This window comes from Polistes dominula, unplaced genomic scaffold (assembly GCF_049000335.1).
Source record: "Polistes dominula isolate Pdom_NZ unplaced genomic scaffold, Pdom_raw_medaka contig_16, whole genome shotgun sequence".
NCBI lineage: Eukaryota > Metazoa > Arthropoda > Insecta > Hymenoptera > Vespidae > Polistes > Polistes dominula.
In genome coordinates this window covers 3,023,006-3,043,948 of record NW_028301040.1, presented here as the reverse complement: position 1 = coordinate 3,043,948, position 20,943 = coordinate 3,023,006, and the positions used below count along the sequence as shown (strand labels likewise).

The window sequence follows — 20,943 nt, the reverse complement described above, 5'->3', positions numbered from 1 at the left end:
GCTGGGGTTAAACTGAATCCAAAAGCAACCCTCGACTATTCGTGTCCGCCAAGCGCATGCTCCGGATTTTCTCGCGACTCACTCTCTCTCTCTCTCTCTCACCCCCACCTCGTTTTCTTCTTTAGTGCCACCCTCTCTCTCTCTCTTTCTTTCTCTTTTAGTCTCTCTCTCTGTGTGCGTATAGTACGAAAGTACGCGTCGTCATGATTATACAGGGTGGTCGAGAAAATTGCTCGTTGGGTGATGATGCTGGACCCAGGAGGGTAGAAATTTCTCTTCTGTCTCGAGCACACACTGTTGACTCCTTCACACTCGATGATTTCGGGTCGTCCTATTATTAAGTCAATTTCAGAGACCAAGATCGTACCTTTCAAGTTCTAACTTAAGAACGCTCGATATAGCAAAAGAAGGTAAATATGTTGAAAACTTTTACCTCGACAAGAAAAATAGGAATTAATTGATATGATATTATCTCAAACGTGGTATAACTGTGGTAAATATCGAATCGATAATTGTTTTATTACGTTTACTTGTATATGTTTATGTTTGAACATATAGTATATATGTTAAATATTTGATATATGTATATACTTATATATATATAAGTATTTTTACATATGCATGTATACATGTATGTATAGAATATGTCGGAATAACGTCAAAATAGGTGGGTTGAAATAGAACGTATTATTGTTATGATCGTGTAACTATGCCGGCCAATAATGTTATTCCCTTTAGAGAAGCTATAATTTCTCAACGGAATAATTGTTACATCGGTTTCCTACTTCATAGGGCAATTATGTTAATTGCTTTTATCTGAACAATATTCGCGTACGATACGCGCCAATCGTTTCCAAGTTCATAAATCTTTTTTATCCCGATATTATTCTCCTTGCGCCGACGGGGAAAGGATTTGTTCGGTAAACTTTCACGATTTTATAAAAGAAAATAAAAGAAATAAAAAAAGAAAAGAAACAGGATGGAAGTAAAGAATCAAAAAAAAAAAAAAAAAAGAAAAGAAAGAAAGAACGATCCCTTTGGGTTTGGAAAAAAAAAAAGAAAAACAAAAAACTCTTTCGCGTATTTTTGCATAAACGTATGTAGTAGGTAGATAGTTCTCGTAGATAGATGATGAAGTATAGTCAATTTTGTTTAATATGAAAAAGCTCTCTTCCTTCTTCTTCTACTTCTTCTTCTTCTTTCTACCTCTTTTTGAAGTAGATCTTACATTGAAAGCTGAACTATGTTCGATATTAAGAGAATTCCCCAAGATCTTTGCGGCAAGTCTGCTTACCTTCGAGGTTGGAATTTCGATCGATACTAAGACAGAAACACATGTTTCATTTTCCACGGCCCACCAAGCAACGAGGTACTACGATACCGAGGCAACGATCTCGAAGGATCTTTCCTTTTCTTAGTTAACTGAATTCTTTCTCTCATACTTTATAGAAATAAAGGATAGAAGAAGTATTTCCCGTTTCATTTTGTTTTTTTTTTTTGTAATCTTTGTCATAAACACAAGTTTCACGCAGCTGATGATATTTTACCGTTTATTTGTCTCGGATAACCAAGAACTTTACGATTGAGAGTTGTTATTCGACCTATGAAGAGCGCGGAGGTCGAGAGAAACGAAGGTAGAAGGAAAGAAAGAAAGAAATAAGGAAAGGAAACAAAGAAAAAGAAAGAGTGAAACACTAAGACGGAAACTTGGCGGAAGTCTGAAGATAGTTTTAATCCCTTTCGGCAATGTAATCCTTTCTGCTGAATTTCAGAAAATACACTTTATACCGGATTTTCTCCAAGTTTAATATCGGACTAGTTTCATCGAGTTCTCTCGAATGGTGGAGGAAGGAAAAGATATCCGCAGAATCTCTCTTTCCAAGACGGTCGGAGCGTGTCGTTGCAATATGCGAATACGCATTTCGTTTACCTATATATATACTTTCGGACTTTTTATCAAACGATATAACGTAGAGAGGATAGTTGGTAATATATACTGTCAAGGAAACACGTGTATAATAACTTATATCAAACTTCTACCTGTATTTAATAGACACGAACGTTTCAAATAACTTCGAGGATTAGTGGTGAGTAACTAATTTAAAGTATTTATTAATTACATTCCATTAATTCTTAAATCATCGTTTATTAGAATAAATTTACAACACGTTTATTTATGATTGCAAAAAAAGAAAAGAAGAAGAAGAAGAAGAGAAAGAAATAACGCGAATTGACAAGGAGTTGGTTTTTATCATACGAATACAAAGAATATAAATCGATAAAGAACTTTGTCGACTGATGCAAAACTCAATAATGGATTTATTACGAATCATGTATGGCTGTCGCATAACCTCAGGCCATTTCGTAGTCACTATCTCAGAACCCTTTTCCCTTGACTCTCTTCCTTACTACTCGATCGAAGAGACTCTCTCTCGCGAGAGACTCTCCGGTTTCGAAAGGAGTTTCGTACTACCGCAGAACACGAACCAACCAACGTAGAAAAAGATCCGAAGACATGAAAGAAATCTGATCGCACACGTATCGTAAGTAGGTAGATATGTATGTGTATATAATATACGTATATTATAATCATGAAAATTTAGATTTTTCAGATAAACTCGCTAATATAGAATTTTTCTTCTAATCACGTATACGTTTGATTTTTGTTCTTCTTTTTTGTAATTGGAAAAAGAATCTTTCAAAAAAAAAAGATTCAATTAATAAAAATTGTAAAAGGTAATGGATGAGAATATCTTAAGAGTAAAATGTTTCTTTAGATTTGCTTAGTTCTCTCGTTAGATATATCCATTGAACTTTGGGAACGATCAAAATGAATTGGAAGCCTCTAATTGTGGCAGTTAGGAGGTAGAAAGTTCTCGGGCTTCTCTCCTTCCGTTTGGAGAAAGTTTGTAAAACCACGAATCGGATCTGTTATCTGATCGTTTTCGAGAGAGAAGGGTAAGGGTTCCCTTTAAGCTTGGAAATCCGACACACGGGATCGTAAAATCGCGTAGGAACTCGATCACTTTCTAGAAGCTTTTCATCAACTCCCGAGAAATCCATTTGCGTCGACACCACGATAGCAGTGCGAAAAGCTTTGAGGGGATTGCCGGCATCAACGCCATGGGTAACGCCTCTTGCAACATGTGAGTATTCAATGTGAGTAGGTAACTAAACGGATGTGAGAAAAGCAGAGACGAAAGGGATGCTCCCCTAACGACGATAAGTTTTATTCTTTTGCCTATTTTTTTTCATTATCATTTTTATCGATTTAAATAATGTATATTAAAAATTGATAAAATCATTTATCTTGATTTCCATTATGAGCAGATAAATTATTGAGATTAAATTTCGGATAATCTTTCACCAAAACGTTTTTTCATTTCCTTTGAAGATTTTGCTTTTTTCGAATTGCTATAATAATATAATTGGTCTCTCGTTTATATAGGAACCTGCGGAGGATCATAAAATTAACCGAAAGAATTACCAGAGATCCCGAAAAAAGAAACGTCAGGTAAATTACGTTCTTATAAAGATCGTGTACTGTCCTTTAACTTAACTTAACTTTTTTCTCTCTTTTCTTTCTTGAAAGGAAAATAAGAAGAAAAAGAAGAAGATCTTTCAAAGAAATAACTCCAAGCATATTTCCAATTTACGTCTCCCATCCTCTTTCCCACGAGACCAAGATTCTACAAAGCGTACTCTACGCGTCTTTCTTGCTTCTTCTTCTTCATCTTCTTTTTTCACGTATGTCATGCAGCTACCGAATTGTATAAGGTTGGGTTAAATTAGATTTGGTTAACATGAATGTTTGAAAAGGTGAGATCTTTTAAGTAGATCGATGCTACTATTATTATTCCTTTCTTCTTTTCCATTTGTTCGAAATATTTCTCTTTATGAGATTCAGCTTTATATCTATCCAGCTTTTTATTTTTTTCCTCTTTTTTTTTTCTTTCTCTTTCATATAACAGAGGGGGTGGGTTTTGATGTCGTTTCGTAACCATTAAGACCAATGGAATCGATTTACTATAGTGACAATTCGTACGTGTTTTTATATCCATTCAACAAGAATGTCTTTTATTGTTGCCTTTTGAAAAATCTTTGTGATACGATGCAAAAAAAAAAGAAATAACTGCATCCTCCACTTGTGCGCATTCTCCTTGGATCTTTTTATCTCGTTAAGCGAGGAGTTTACGATATCTCCGAAGGTTATCATCCTCAGAGAAACCTTCCTCGTCTTATCCTTTCCATTTCCTTCAACCCTCCGTGTCGTTCTTCACAAAGGAGGATCGCTTATGGAACGGCTTTCTTCTCACTTTCGGAACGACCCAGGCAGGCTACGTTGAATTCCAAGAGTATAAGCACGGTTTCACGGCTAGAAAATACGAGTACGCTTATTAAAATCATCGAGTGAATAAATTGGTAAGCTCGAAGGAGATTAAAAAGAAGGGGGTGGTGGGGGTGGGACCGAGAGGTATTAAACATCGAATATCATTTTCAAATAATGGATTAAATTGAAGAATTCTTTTAATATTTTAACGAACACATTTTTTCGAAAATGATTAAAAGTTGTTTAGTATTAATCGTTCGTCGTAATTAAAACCAAAAATATTTCACAATGTGATTTCGGATGACATTGAAATGGGTAGCGATTTAAGGTAGATTTTACTTTCGTTGCACGTTTCTCTCTTAACAGGTGCATCGATCTCGAATTTCGGGCAGTTGGCCAGGCAAGAATAGAAACCAAGAGAAATAGATAGAGAGAAGTTTCAGACGTTGCAACACAAGCTATGAATATCTCTGCATATCCATAAATATACATAAGTATAGGTGTAGACCGTCCGACGAGGTGGCGAATCATTGTACAAATAATAGAGGATTTATATAATGCAGAGGGAGACTGTAAACGAGAGGACATGACGTTTGTTGCGCGCGCACACATTTTCTACCGGTAGGGTAAAGTAGAAGAGAGTAATAGTTGTACTAGTAGTAGTAGTAGTAGTAGTAGTAGTAGTAGTAGTAGTAGTAGTAGTAGTAGTAGTAGTAGGTAGTAATGGTGGTGATAGCATGGTGGCAATGGTAGTGGTAGTGGTAGTGCTAGCTGCCGGTCCTCCTCCTTCCTGAATATTTAACGTCGGCGTGACATATATAATTAATACGGCCCATTATCGCCGCCGAGCTTGAATCCTCCTCCTCCTCCCTCGCTCTCCGAATCGTCAGATGGTCGACCTAATTAACCAGTGCCATTTACAAGCAGAACACCACGCAAAATGGCTCTCCACCACGTACGTCCTGCCAATTACAAATGAATGGGAAAGAGAAAGAGAGTGTGTGAGAATGAGAGAAAAAGAATATAGAAATATAATTACGAACAGATTCTTGTCTCTATTCGATGTATCTATATATCTTTTCTTCTTTCTAACTTTTCTTTATTATAAGTAATTTTATTTTATGTTTTTTTTTATTTGTTTTTCGCTCTTTATCTTATCATCCCCTTTCACTTTGTACGTTATTTTTCTGAAATTTTTCTAATATCTATTTGAATCCTCGTCAGCAACATTTTCTACGATCTCCCGGAGGAAGGTATTCTTCAGGTTAATCCGCTATGCAGATATTCCCCATCTTGGAATTCCAAAAGCTTCACTCAACTTCCGAGAGTTTCTCCCAATAAGTTTGTATATCGCGGTATTGCAGCTGGCCACGCTTGTCTGCTTTCCCTCTAACGGTATCGTCGATTCTCTTTCACTCTTTCTCTTTCTCTTTCTCTTGTTCTCTTACTTTATCGTACACTCTCTTCCTCTCACTTTCTTTCTTTCTCTTTTTATTTTATGTTAGTCCTATCTCTTTCCTAGTTTCCTTTCCTCCCACGTGACGGATCCCCAAGCCGTGCGGAGAGACGGCTCGAGGGAGAAAAACGGAAAACGGTGGGGAATGACAGAGTGCTTCCAGGGGGAGTGGTGGAAAGGAAGTAGTTCCGCGTAACAATGTTAAAAACGTGAAAATATGCGACGAAGTGCACTCGTAAAAGGAAAAAAGAGGAAGACAGAAAAAGGAGGAACTCTGCTCAGCCGCAACCGGATGGTGTGATAAAAGGTTGCGGCACCCTTTCCCTCTTTCTCTCTCGTTCTATCTTTTCCCCTCTCCCACTTCTTCTCCGATCTCTCGTCTCAGCAACCCTTTGTCGGTCCTATCGTTGGCCGACCTTCTGCCTGCCTCCGGGCAGCAAGCCTTGAAGGGTAGCTCTTTGAAACAGTGCTGAAAATCGTCGTCCTTTGTTTAACCCCTTCCTCCCCGTTAACTTTTCGTGTCTCTTCCTGGTATTCCGTTCGTCATTCGTTTTTACCGTTTTATCGTGTTATGTCTTTTTCTTTTCCTTTGGTATATTTCTTTTTTTTTCTTTTTTATTTTTTTTATTTTTGTTCTCCGTTAGTCCGTATTTTTTCTTTTTTTTTTTCTTTTTCTTTTCGACAGGTACACTTCGGTTAAATTCCATTTCGTCGAAGCTTTACAGTGTTTTCTTTCTCTCCGGTATGTGTGTAATCGATTTTCTTTCGCGTCATTCATCACCCTACGTCAGCTGATTTTTCTTCGTCGTCCTCGTCCTCGTCGTCGTTGTTGTCGTACTGGTTTAACCTGATAGTCTCGACGAATGAATGACGAGTGAGGTTGTGTCGTGGTAGTTAAAAGGTAATACTAGGTAGGTAGGTAGGTTGGTAGGGGGTACGTTAATTATGAGCGACCCAATCGTGTTGCGAATAATCAAATTTTCACCCTTTTCCGCGTTAGCAACGCGTCACCGCGCCGAGCCGAGCCGAGCCGAGCCTAGCCGAGCCGGTAGAAAAGTGAGCTTGTGGAAGGTCCGAGCGAGAGAAAAGTGTGTAAAAAAAAAAAGAGAGAAGAGAGAGAGTATCAGAGAAGGAAAAGGGAAAAGCGATATAGAAGTGAAGGTGAAGACTGAGGGGTGGTTGGGACGAGGAAGGGAAACTCGTTTAACGAGACTGCCGGGGGTAGCTGATACACGAACGACACGGAATACATCTGGAACGAGATGCAAATTACGGACTTACGAAGTATTGTTGCGAACGTGCACCGGCTTACGTTGCAAAATAATAAATTGCGCAACGTCTGCGGTACCGCGAGACTTCCAACGTTACGATTTGAGAGGAGAATAAATATACCCTTTTATTATTACTTTTTAATTCGGAAAAATTCAAGCGCATCGTTGACATCGCTCTTTTATTTCCTTGTTTTTTTATTTCTTCCTTTTCCCTTTCTTCTCTTTCATTTCATCATATCATCTCTCTTTCTCTTTTCCGTTTAACGAACGAGATGCAAATCTTTTTTAAAGGATTCAAAGTCGACTTGGATCGTATTAGCCTTAATATTATCATCGAGTTATCTCTGTCTCTCTATCTATTATATTTCACTTCTTTTTATTTTAATTTCAAGAGCTTTCTCATTAGCATATTAGGAATGTAATTAGCAACTTATCGTCAGTTCGACATACTTCTTTTTCTTTTTTTTTTGTTTTCTTTTTTTTCGTTTTTCCTTCTTTTGCAACTAATGTTTGCTAAAACAAAGCCATCTATAGAACGGATTCATTTATCTTTTCAATCGAATTAGTCCTTTTTTCCGTGCTAACATATCTTTGGTAATTCTTTTTAACAGGATAAACGAGATACTCGCTTATATCTCATTCTTTCTCTCTCTCTTTTTTCCTATTTCTCTCTCAAAAATTTTATTATCGTATACATTTCATTTTCCAGTAACGTCCGTAAGTTTCTCGTTGACGGACGGACCGTTCGTATCTACGTTTTATCGAACATCTCTTCTCTCTCATAAGTCATTATCCAACAAGCAACGAATTTATTATCCAATCGGGTATTTCGTTTTATCTATCTTTCTCTTTTACTCTACGAATCTCTTTTACTCGCATTTATTTATCTCTTATTCTTCTTTTCCCCGAAGCGTTGCAAAATGTAGTAGCTTAGGGTCGTTTCTCTTTTACCGTAATTTTTTTATTAGGGATCGGTAAGTTTCTCTCTTTCTCTCTCTGTTCGGTGTACTATTCGTTGAAGTAACACTCGCGCTGACTCGCGGCATTACGCGAATTTACATTTTCTTCGTACGCCTTCGTTCCCCGAAGCCTCCTCTCGGAACTCGGCTTGCACGTGATCGGAAACGGAAGTAGTCGGATTAATTCTGTAAACGCCTTCTCTCTCTCTCTCTCTCTCTCTCTCTCTCTCTCTCTCTCTCTGTCTCTTTCTCTCTCTCTCTGTCTTTTTTTTCTCTTTTACTCTTTCTTCCTATTTCTCTCAAAAGGTTCACAGCTAATCGATCGAGCGACTTCGTTCGAACTTCAAGGAAGAGCCCTTCTACCTTCTTCTTGCAATTTCTATTCACCTCCAGTGAGTTAATCGATATTTTATATACTTCTTCTTCTTCTTCTTCTTCTTCTCCGACGTACCGAAAGAAGGAAAGAGAAAAGGGATCGTTATTCTGAAAGAAAAAGACAGCTTCTCTCAGCGATCTCGTAAATTTCTGTTAGATCGTTGTTCATCCTTTTGCCTTCCAATAAAATTCAAGAAGAATAACAAGAAGAATAACAAGAAGAATAACAAGAAGAATAACAAGAATAAGAAAAGGTAAAGGATGAGATAAGTATTTAGGTAAATAGATCATTTAAAAAAAAAGGCGACTTAGATCTTTGAGTACTTTCGAAAAAAATAAAAAAGAAAAACCTCTTGCTTACAATTGGATTTGCCAATCGAAGAAAACAAATCACGAATTTATTTGTATTACTTTCGAACAGTTTTAAGCGTTTATCTTAGTTGGGGAAACTAAATCAATTGAACGATAATATAAAAAGTGACATTCGATTGTTTTTCACGAATAAAATTGCATCCTGGACGCAAGCAAATGTCTTTTGTGAACCCTCGTACGAGTCACCCCTTCTTTCTCTCTCTTTCTCTTTCCATCCCTTTCTCTCTCTATTTCTCTTTCTAAGCTGGTCCCTATGGCAACGAGCGTTTAAGTTCGCTTTAGTATTTCAGACTAGGGCAAAACGTTTGCATCTCTTTCCTTCCAGTACTCACTCTCACATCCTTTCTTATTCACATCCCCCTTTCCCTTCATCTTTCTCAAACTGACAAGTATTGTCCAAGTTGAATTCGTTAAAGAATGAAAGAGAAAGAGAGAGGGGATAGGAAAGCTTTACTTATTCTTACATGGTTGTTCTCTTTCTATTATAGTTAGTCTTTGCAACATAGTCTTATAGTCTATGTTTCGCATTTCTCTCCCTCCCTCCCTCCCTTCCTCCCCCTTCCCTCTAACCACTCTTCGTTTCGTTCTTCTCTTCGTCCACGCTGGACTGGACTTAAGTTCCAAATGGGTTTACCTCTGGTATCTCTTGCGAGAGTAAACGTCGTGGAACGGAAGACCGAATTGTAGACAGTCTGTCTCTCCCTTTTATTGCTCTCTCTTTCTCTTCTCCATTCTCTTGTTCTCGGTCTCTCTTAGTTCTACTTTGTGGGTAGAATCTCTTTGTTTCTCGAGGCAATGTTCCTCGGCATTGCACGGCCCAATAACCGCGGCCTCGTCCGACTAACCGAGGATTTATTTTAGATAGTCATGTCTGTTTCTACTAGACGTAACTTAGACGATAGATCAAAAAGTGATCGTAGAATTTTTTACAAAAAAATAGGAAAAAGTTACAAATTTATATCTATAGATTTTTGAGATTATCCATGAACTACATTCGTTTGTTTCTTTTGTTTTTCAAAGTGTTTTGGTTGTTTTGTTTTTCTAGAGATGAAATTTTTTATTTGGGGTGTCCTATATTATTATTCTGTTATAATTTATAACTAACAATCAGTGTCTTAGGATTTTATTATTTAAGTCAATGTGAATAAATATATTGAAAAAATATTGTTGTATTAAATAAGCCAAACTATTCAAGGATCAGAATGATTTAACTTAACTTTTAAAATTGCATTTTAAAATTCACGATAAATTCAAGAAAATTCGTAAATATTTCTCGTAAATTCGTCTAGTAAAAGGGTAGAAAATTCGTAGTATTTTAACGAGAGGTAGAAATAGAAAGAAATAAAAAAAAAAATAAAAAAAAATAAAAAAAAATTCTTGGTAGCAAAGTAGAAAAAAAGCGACGTTCTCTCTTTTCACGAATTTTCGTGAGTATGGATGACTTCAAAGTGGCGAAGTAAAGAAAAAAACAGAGGAAGAGAGAGAGAGCGAGAAAGAGAGAGAGAGAGAGAGAGAGAGAGAGAAAGAAAGAGAGAGAGAGAGAGAAAGAAAGAGAGAGAAACGTTTTCTCACTTTCACTCGTTGTCTCTCTAACATTTCTTTTCTCTCTTTTTTTTCTCTCTCTCTCTCTCTCTCTCTTTCTCTTACTCGCAATACACAGACACACATACACATTGCCACGATGGTATTATCGTTCCCGTGCGAACTATAAAGGCCAACCTCAAGCGTTACCGCCTTGGCTGCTATGCCGAGACTTTTCGGCTTGAACGATGCACCCGAGACTTCGTTTTACAAAGCGTTTAACGAACTCTGCTTTCTCGCGTCATCTCGATTCATCTTCTCCTATCTTCTTTCTACGTTTCCTTAACGTTAAGAAGGCCTGAACTATCATCTAGAAAATCGCGAGAGAGAAATCGAGTAAAACGAAATTGCGTTGCTCTCTTTTTATATGCTAAAGATTTTTACCTTTTTCTTTCACATTCTCTCTCTCACTCTCTCTCTCTCTCTTTCTCACTCGTTCACAAAATATCTCTGTCGTTGTAGGGGAAAACGAGAAAACTTAGATGATCATGGAGAGAATATCTTTATTGAATAAAACTTGACTCGACTTTGTAAAGATATTCTATAGGAAATAACTAGATCATCCTACTGTAAATCTTTTAAAGCTACAATCGACTATGATATCGAGCTATGATATCGTTCGCGGTAACGATTTAATCGATAATGTTAACGAACATTAACCGCGCCCAACCTTTTAGGTCACAAGTGCAAATGTTAACGGCGTGTCTCGATTGAACGTAACTCGGTGTTTCGCGCGGTTAAGCATCGCTCGTTTTCCCATACCCCTCAAACCCTGCCAATTATTTTATCACATTACTCCCGCATGATGCGATAACAACGCTGTCGATCAAATTTCAAGCTACGGAACATCCGTTTCAAACGATTTGCCACACGTGTATCCGTCGCGTTTGTTCCCCACGATCTGTTCCTCTCTCTCTCTCTCTCTCTCACTCTCTCTTTTTTTCTCTTTCTTTATTTCTTTCTCTTTCTATATCTCTCTGTCTCACTCTAATTCTATTTCTACGAATTAAACCGTTCGAAAATCACGAAGAATTTATACGATTACGCGCAAATTAAAATGTCGTTTACCGGTCATTAATAAACAACCTTGACAGCAACCTAACCCACCTATTCGCAGATTTTAAATGCGGAATTTGACAACATTTTATTCTACCCAGCCCGTTAACAGTCAACGTTAACAATCGCTTTCGTTCTTGTTTCGTTTTTTATCGCATTTACTTCGCTATAGTCTCGTTAACCGAACGACCTTTTTTATTTTCTTTTTTTTTTTTTTTATCTCTAGAAGAGATTAAAATTGTTCGTGTTATTTTATATGACTGAGTGAAATTTAGGGATATTTATTGATATCATTTGCCAAAGTTCAAATGCTTTTGTAAAAAAAGAGAGAGAGGAAAAGTTGGGCTATCAAATTTCTAAACGTGACGGACACCGATGAAATATGGATCGATGAAACAATTCGTTCGCTCGTAGAGGAACCTTTCAAAGTCAGAAACAAAATAATTCGATCGTTTTGTATCCGGGTCTGGATGGATAGACAGCCGTGACAATGCGCTCCTTATTCGTGTCAAAGTTCTATCGATATTGTTGAGATATAAATAAGTTAATTACTGTCATTAATTATTGTCGAGTGGTACAAGCACTTTAAATTGTTCACTGGCCATCCTAATTTATTTCGCTGGTGGCCTCGTTAATTTTACGCCCGTTTTATCCTCGTAAATGCATTTTCTCAGCATTTTCCTGTCCTACCGCGTCAGCATCGATAAATAAAAATTCGTTATTTAGATCGTCAGACACTTTTAACGTACTTATAAACGCCGCCAATTAAATTTATCTATCGACGAACTGAAACGAAAATCGGAAGAAGAAGAAGAAGAAGAAGAAGAAGAAGAAAAAGAAAAAGAAAAACTATATGTAAATTATTTATATAATATAATAAATAATTCGATAGGTAAATTTTGTATTGTTTCCCAAAAGGAGGAAAAAAGGAAAAGAAAAAAAAATATGCAAGCTCGTCGGTCTTCCTTCGAAGACTTTGCTAAATAACGTTATTTATCAAATGCTCGTGCACCGTTTCCTTCGTCGTACTATTCCAACCTCTTTTCTACCCTTTTTCCAGAAGATCAATACGCGTTAACAAGGTGGTGAAACGTCACCGATAAGGCCGATATTTATTGCTACCGTTAATATACATCCTACTCGGCCGAATAAAAAGAACATAAAATCCGGCTTAATGAGCATCGTGGAGAGTTTATTACTGCACGTTTAACTACCACGGATTAAGATGGCTCTATTGAGAAAGATAAAGTTCACCAAAGCTCTGATGTGTTTTCCTGTCACGACGAGTTTAAAGATAAATTTCTTGAATAAAAAACCAAAAAAAAAATACAAAATAAAATAAATTCACGGAGAGATAAAATGAGGAAGAGAGAGAGAGAGAGAGGGGGGGAAGAAAAAGCGTGAGAGTGGATAAAGTGAAATATTGCAAGTGAAGCTGTTTTACTTTCTAATTTTCAAGTTGAAGGATATATAGTGTATCTACGAAATACACACCTACTTTTCACAAATATCCCAAAGGAGAAGAGGATTCATCGACGAGAGGAAAAGATATAAGAACGGTGAATTCTTTTTCCTCTTTTGCTAGCCTCTTTTCTGATCCCTCGACAAAGAAAGAAAAATCCTATTACTGTAGGAAGGGATCATACCTCTAATAGATATATCGAATTTTTTTTCTTTTTTCTTGCTTCTTTCATCTCTCAGCTTTTTCCTCGTTCTCTAATGCAATGATTTTTCCAATGTAAAAAAAAAGAATATCTTACGTGTAATCGATAAAAGTATCAGTTAAGTATTATCTATTACCTGTCTAACAGTTGAAACAAAGACCGAATGTGTTAGACAGTATTCATGTACTAGCATAAACGAAGACTAATGTGATCAGATCAGATCTAGAACCAGCAAGTTCGTTGCGAAAGACGACGAAGACGACGACAACGATGACAACGACGAAGACGACGACATACAACGCTTATTTGAAATTTAATGGATCTATTTTGGCGTTGACGTGTTGAGGGAAGGAGTTGGAAAAGTTTATTATCGAGAACGAAACACACATATATATACACACACACATATTTGGTTATATGTGTATGCTTACCATATTGTTACAAGAGAAAATCAATTTTACGATTCGTCCTAACCAGTAACCATAAGCAACCGAGATCCGATCCGATCCGATCTCATAGCGTTTCTACCAATATCGAGTCAACTTTTACGCAGTAGTACGAACCAGTCGGTTCCTATTCGGACTAAGTAGACGACGGGTATTCGGTCTACCGCGACACAACTAGTTACAAGTTTGACTTTAGGATAACTAGGGTGCTATACTACTAGAAAGCTCTGGTATACTTGTTAATGGAAGCAAACGTTGAATCGGTCACTTCCTAACTACGCGACTATATAACTCATTCCTTTTCACTTTTTTCTCCCCCTGTTTTCTATCCATCTTTTTCTCCCCTTAAGTAAATAAACTATTAACCATTTTCTACGAGCTTTATCTAACCCCTCGATCTTGCAAATTGTAATTCCAACAGTTCTACCCCTATAATCAAACACGTTTAGGTTATAATGTATAGTTGTTCTGTTTGACATGACAGAATAAACAATTTCACTGTCGTTCACTATATATCAACAATTAAGTACCCTCAAGAAAATCTCATTTTATTCATATTACCATATATCAATTTTCCATTATATTTTTCGTTGGTACAAAACAAGCATAGTTCGTCGATTGACGCGATGAGGTTTGAAGAGGGATGGGAAAGAGACTCGAACGGTGATGGGGTGCAAGGTAATGGAAGTAAAAATGCAGAGAAAGAGAAGCAAGCATCTAGGAAAGAGGAAAAGTTAGTGGTGGGGGATGGCAAGGATAATAAATATGCCCGGACCCGGCGCCCATAAATCCCACGTAATTGAATTTTCAACATCTATAACTAGCCGTCGCTCGGTGCGACCTAGGAAAACGGGGATGTATCTTGAAGAACGAAGCTAGATGATTTCTTCTATCGTTGCACTTCTCGATGAACGACCATCCCCTTTTTCGGCTTTAACTTCTCTCCCTCCCCCTACCCCCAACTTCATTTTATTTCCCTTTTTTTTCTTTTTGCCATCCCTTTTCCTGCCTGTTAGGACAATCGATCCTTCGATGTTCCCAACTTGGCTCTATTTTTAATTCGCTTCGCGAGTCGGTTTGTTCAACTTCTCCTGCACCTTCATATCTCTTAACTTCCCATTCCTTATTTTTCTATTTTTTTTTCTTCCTTTCTTTTTTTATTCGTCGTCATCTTCTTCTTTTTCTTCTTCTTCTTCTTCTTCTTCTTCCTTCGCTTCTTCTCTTGACTCTCCAAGAAATCGAAGAGTTCCTTTGACGCGAACATCTAATCAAGGATTTCCTCGACCCCAGACTCTTCCTCCTTGTGCCAAACCAAAACCTTCACCCTCTTACACCACCACCTCTTCTTCAGACTCTTTTCTTCTCTTTCTCTCTTGGTATCGCGACATTAGCTCCCCAACTCATCCTCTACCATCTTCTTTCTCTATTTATCTATCTATCAATCTATCTGTTCTTTTTCTCTTTCACGCCGTGCCATGCCAACTATAGACCGATCCGACGCAGAAAACTTTGATTGTACGTAACTTGAATACGCCTAAAAAAGGAAAAAGGATAAAAGACAGAGATAGAAAGAGAAAGAAGAATAGAATTCGGCTTTATCGTCGTCGCGTCTTCTCGGTCTTCTCTCAAAAGTACGATGAGATTCGAACTGATTGGAAGTCCCATCGTTGAATGGCTTTTTATCTATTTCTATCTTTCAATCCTTATTTCTATATATAAATCAATCTTTTCTATGATCATTATATATATTATATATAAAATACATTTATTATTTATTTTAACATTTTTTTTTCATGTTCTAGGACTCTATACTAAATGTTCGATTATTTTTCACATATTTTTATCTCCATTTGAAATTTCATTGTGTAAAATAATATTTTTTCTTGGATTTTGTAAAAATATTTTAAAAACTTGTCCGCGTTAGCATACATTGAAACGTTTTTGTTTTTCTACTTCAACAGTTATATATATACTTGAAACAAGTATGAGTCAGTCTGTTGTATATGTATTCATAATGCAATGTTTCTTGCTTGAGGGTAAAGTTGGACGGTAAGTTTGTCTGGTGTCTCACGTTATTCATTACTTTCGCTCCGTCGACTCGTCGTCTCTAGAGCAATCCTGAAGAATGATACGAAACGAGAGATTAGTATAAACGCAAATGTAACCTAGGCTTTTAGGTGGTATGAGAGGGCAAGGGAAAAGGAGGAGGAGGAGGAGGAGAAAGAGGGAACGTAATCAAGCGTAACTTTTCATTCCTGGTAGTCAGTTCGTAACATTTTCAAACGAATGATACGATTTAGTTGAGCAAATTGTTAAGAACTCTCTGTGTTGAAATTTATCGAGTATTGAAATTGAATACATACATATGCACGAACGAATTGAACGAACGAACGAACGAACGAATGATATGGACTGTGACTACTATTGCGAATTGCGTAATCGATCTTCATATCGTTAATTTATTACTCGTAAGAGCTTAATTAACGTTATGGTCGATTCGTATTTCAAACGCGGCACGTTATTGAATTATTTCGAGTATCCTTTATTTAATAGAACGATTACGTTCAAGATTAGTTAATTTATTTATTTTAGGGATATTCTCCGTTCCATATATCCGGGGATAATACCGAGCGTTTTCCATTTACATGGATGTATAGATACATCAATCTGATTTATTATAATTAAATGCGTTAATAGATATTCGATTTTAATAAAATCTACTTTAAATTGTTATTTTACACGATTGAATTCATTTGAAGTTAGACAAAAGTTTTTTTTTTTTTTAACCTACCGCAAAAACAATTTGGTTTCTTTTTCTTTTTTTTTTCTTTTTGTTCGGTCGAAGTAACTTTGTTTTTGAAATTTTTCGAAGAAGAAGAAGAAAAAAAGGTTGAAAACTTTTTAAACCCACCCCCATTCATAGAGAAGCTACTGTTCTTTTTTTTGTTTTTTTTTTTCTTCGCTTACACAATTAAACTCGTTTTCGTTTTACCGTATCGTAGAAAGAACTTTTCTTTCGAAAGATAATCGAACGGGCATTAGATTAATGTCTTTCAATCTTGATCTCATGAATTGCATGAAGTAACGAAGGGTTTTTTTCAACAAATAGCATGCCCTGTTTCACGCATTGAAGTACTCGGACAATCGATATTACTTGAGGTACGTACATGTACGTGTATTTTGTATTACAAATTTAAAAAAATAATTGGTTGCTTTTCAAGTGCAACAATATCCTTTCACAAAATGGATTATTTTTTAGTCGATAATTTATTTTCATTATTTCTCGTATTTATTGGACTTTTGATTTTTGTTCTTTATTAATCGTTGTTAATTTATTTCACTCATCGAGACATGTTTTATATCTTTCGATATTATTTTTCAATTTTAATCGTTCGATTTAACAATCGTAGATTATACTTTTCGATTATCATTTGATTGAATGAATAATCGATAATGTTGAATGTTGTTAAATATTTCTTCTTTGTTTTTTTTTTTTAATTTTATTGTTTCTTAAAATATCGAAAAACATCAAGAACGACTGACATCTTTGATAGAATTTTTGAAATTCAAACTACCCTTAGCTGTTGCCGGTAAATAAATAAAGCTCGAGATATTGATTTAACAGAGGGTAAAAGCTGCTTCGTATTTTACTCGTTCTCGATAAGGTAGAAAACAACATTAAAAAAATTGTAATAAAACTTAATTTAAGCTCATAAGTTGATAAAAAACGAAACGTTATATCATTCGATGCTTGCTTTATTCAAATTTATATAAGAAATCACAATTTAGCGTGTGTTTGTACCACGTACTACTAATTAATAATAATAATGATAATAATAATAATAATAATAATAATAATAATAATAATAATAATAATAATAATAATAGCAATCATAATAATAATAATAATTTTTATACAGAATATTAATAAAACAATTTGTAAATAGAATATTAATATAATAATTTGTATATATATAGAATATATTGACAAGTAAAAAGAAATCGTAAGCGGAAGAACAAATCGATATCGTATTGGTGGTGGATTATCAATACAATTCGATCAATTGTCTTTGCTGAAACGATTTCGAAATTTTATTTAAGGAACATAAAATATTTAGAATTAAGGTTCGTCTGTCTTAATTTTTTCGGTCTGAGCTGAAACATTATCTGAAACTGGTTCTGGTTCGCGTATTCCCATCCATTTGCATCGCTTTTCTAATTCTTGACGATACCTTTATGAAAAAAAAAAAAAAAAAAAACAGAAATATTGAATTTAATAATAGAAATGAAATAATGATTTTTACATGTGTACAAATAAAAATTACCTCGGATGATTGATAGCATAAATCCATGGATCTATGCAGGAAACACTTTTAGCGAAAATTGCTGGTAACATGGCAACGTGTGGTGTCAACAATTCGCTATCAACGAATAAATTCATAATTAAATTGAATAATATCAAATAAACGAGTATATTTAAATAATATAACATTCTTTATATTTTCATACCTATTACCAAAAGCACCGATTATTGCAACAATTGCATAAGGTGTCCATGCACAAAGAAATAGGAAGAAAATCGTGAAAGCTACTTTAGCGATTCTAAGTTCGACGCATCTTTCCTTATCCTGATTTGATACTAAAGATTTGACGTTCATTTTTTTAGCCTGATCACGAAGCATTTTTTCGTGCTGTCTAATTGATCTAATTAATTGAGAATAAAAGTATACGATTAGGCTTAACGGTGTTAAATAAGACCAAAAGAAGATAGATCCCACGAAGACTCTAGTGTCCGAATTATCTGATAGAAAATCAAAACTGCATGTGGTGAGGTATCCCTCTGAAATATCAAACATAGATAAATTATCAGTAATGGATAAAATCGTCAATGAACAAAATCATCGTAATACCTGGCACATATCTGCCCCATATCTCGGTAAGCGGTAAAATTGAAAACGGTAAAGCCCAGAACCAAGTAAACGCAATGATTAATCCAGCTTGAGATCCGTTGAGTCTACCATCTATCGGACACGATATTGTTCTGAAAAAAGATAATAAACAAAAAAATATATACAAAATTTGTATTTATTGTTTTGTATCAAATTGTTTAAATATTATTTGTAGATATTTTATCTGATGTTGAATAGAAAGGAAATCATTAGAGATACCTGTAACGATCATAGGCAATAGCAGCATTTGTGATAGCTTGTCCAATACCGGAAATACTTCCAAAGAATGCAAATATAGCACAACCCAATTCCCAGCCCCAAATACGTTGTAGGAAACTGTTTACTAAGAAGTGTGGCATTTCAACTGCCATCGCCAGATCGAAGAAGGCAAGGTTAACTATAAACATGTTCGAAGGTGTCCTCAAATTTTTTGATCTGTAATAAGCATTTCAGTTTTATCAGAATACGATAGCAGGTAAATTCTAAACACGATGCTACTGTAAACTGTCTAAAGATGGCGTTGAGTTAAACTTAAATATTTGATAAATGTAATATAAAATAAAATGAAAATGACACGCGCGTGTGAGTAGATAATAATTAATAATAATGATAATAATTTCTCGTTAAACTTTGGACATATGTTACATACGTGGTAAATATCCATATGACGCATCCATTTCCAACGACTGACATGACAAACAGCATAAAATAAATAAGAGAGAGTCCAATGTGCCAATATTTTCCAGGTGCAAGGTATGCCCTCCAGTGTACGTGCACGAGTCCCATGTGTTCCGGTGGTATGTTCCAACCCAAATACCTTTCTTGCATTTGTTGAACGCCACTAATGATTATAAAGAAAGACAAGTCATAGAAATTGGGACGTTAAAACGTTTTATCTCGAAAAAAAGTTTCGATAAGTACCGAGTCCTTATTAAAGTTTGATAGACAAAAATTATAATCCCTTTTTCTTCTTGACATTTTCGAACCCCTCGCTTATCGACGTACCGAGTATTATTAGCTTCGTAAAGGAATTGTTGATGGGAAGGATTACGAGAATGAACTAACCTTCTGATTGACTAAATTTCGACAGATATTCGATCATTGTACGATCGATTTAAATTTGTTCGTCATATTTTTTTATTTTCTATTGAAAATTTGTTGTTTTGTACTTTTGTAAAATCACTCATATTATATATGCGATTAGTGTTGTACGATAGTGGGATCAAGAAAAACAAGGGAGGAAGAATAAGAAGAGAGAGGAAAAGGGATACCCCTGTACGCACGTAAGCTTCCTGTGTCTACTTCGCCGGATTATTTCTCTCCTTTCATCCTCGGAACAATGTAGAATGATTATGAAAGAGAAAAAAAAGGACAAGAAAGAAGGAAAAAAAAAGAAAAAGGATAGAGGAGTTACGTTTTACCTACCCCATTCCGCTGACAAAAGCCTGAGGGCCATTCTCGAAGGTATAGTTCTGTAGCAGCATCCTTGAAGTCTTTGTCGTTGGTTTGTTGGTTGGTAGACTGACGAATCGTTAAAATGGATCTTTCAAAAGATACGAGGTGTCTGAACGAAGATTTTTAATCGTCGACTTGACGAATCCTATCCACGTCCAAAAGGTTTTCAATCCTTCGGACCTTGGATAGATAACTGTCGTTGATAACGAAGAAAGCAATAATAAAATTTCAACATAATTCAAAAGTTCTTATCTATATTTTGTTTATTTGTTCGTTCGTATATACTTTTTAATGATTAATTAGTTAATTATTTAATTTAGCTTACACCAAGTCAGATTATTTGAACTTCTACTAAAGTGTCTACGGTCCTTTTTCTGATCGGAATTGAAGTGAGACGCGGTTGACAGCACGCTCCGCAACTCACTTGGTCCGCACCAAATTTGTTGGGCTCTTTTATATCATTCAATCTCCTCAATCGAAGCTGACGTGCCGGTTGATAGCTTAATTCGATTTACGAATGTAAGAAACCTTTTTCTACCCTCGAATACGTCCAGTCACGCGAACTTGACTCTACTCCTCCTCCTCCTCCTCCTTCTAGTTTTTCTATGAGAAGAGATGTCCTTTCGTGATGTACTTTTAATCCTCTGTCAAGGTGATCGAAATCGAAATCGAATCTTCTTATTTTATGATTTATACCAAAGCGTGTACAAGTAAATGAACGCATTAGATAGAAAGGTTTAGGGTTATCCATTAAATTTTTATCGAGATAATCATTTGATTTTTAAGTACACGTAAAAAAAGATGTAAGATTATTGCGAGGTTAAATCTGTTGCATCTTTTTATTGAAAGAAAATAAAAGAAGAGGTGAAAAAAAAAACATAAATTATATGAAAACATTTCCTTAGAGAATATTGCGAATAATCCAGCATCATCGTGACCGTAGAAAACGAGTACGTAGATCCATCGTCATAAATATAATTCTTCTTTTCATATTCACGGTACGAGGAAATGAAGAATGGCGTGTCGGTT

At 35.7% G+C, this 20,943-nt stretch overlaps 2 protein-coding genes across 5 annotated transcripts in view; one reads left to right on the top strand and one right to left on the bottom strand.

Moving 5' to 3' along the window:
- The first annotated feature begins 4,990 nt into the window (after positions 1–4,990).
- Positions 4,991–20,943, top strand: part of LOC107064848 (uncharacterized) — a 132,729-nt gene continuing 116,776 nt past the window's right edge. For all 3 annotated transcript variants that reach the window (XM_089174865.1, XM_089174869.1, XM_089174866.1), the window contains exon 1: positions 4,991–5,285. The gene's annotated coding sequence lies outside the window, so the exon portion shown is untranslated. The remainder of the gene's footprint in view (positions 5,286–20,943) is intronic.
- Rh5 (Rhodopsin 5) lies at positions 17,246–20,389 on the bottom strand. Of its 2 annotated transcripts, none has more exons than XM_015317941.2 (8): positions 20,240–20,389; positions 19,885–20,107; positions 19,109–19,300; positions 18,679–18,894; positions 18,421–18,551; positions 18,020–18,350; positions 17,836–17,931; positions 17,246–17,742 (listed from the first exon to the last, which is right to left on the bottom strand). In XM_015317941.2, the coding sequence occupies exons 2-8, from the start codon at positions 19,941–19,943 to the stop codon at positions 17,631–17,633; spliced, it is 1,137 nt and encodes a 378-aa protein (XP_015173427.1). In that variant the 5' UTR covers positions 19,944–20,107; positions 20,240–20,389; the 3' UTR covers positions 17,246–17,630. The 2 variants fall into 2 exon arrangements, with proteins under 2 accessions (XP_015173427.1, XP_015173428.1); XM_015317942.2 differs by having other exon boundaries at positions 19,885–20,094; positions 20,240–20,348.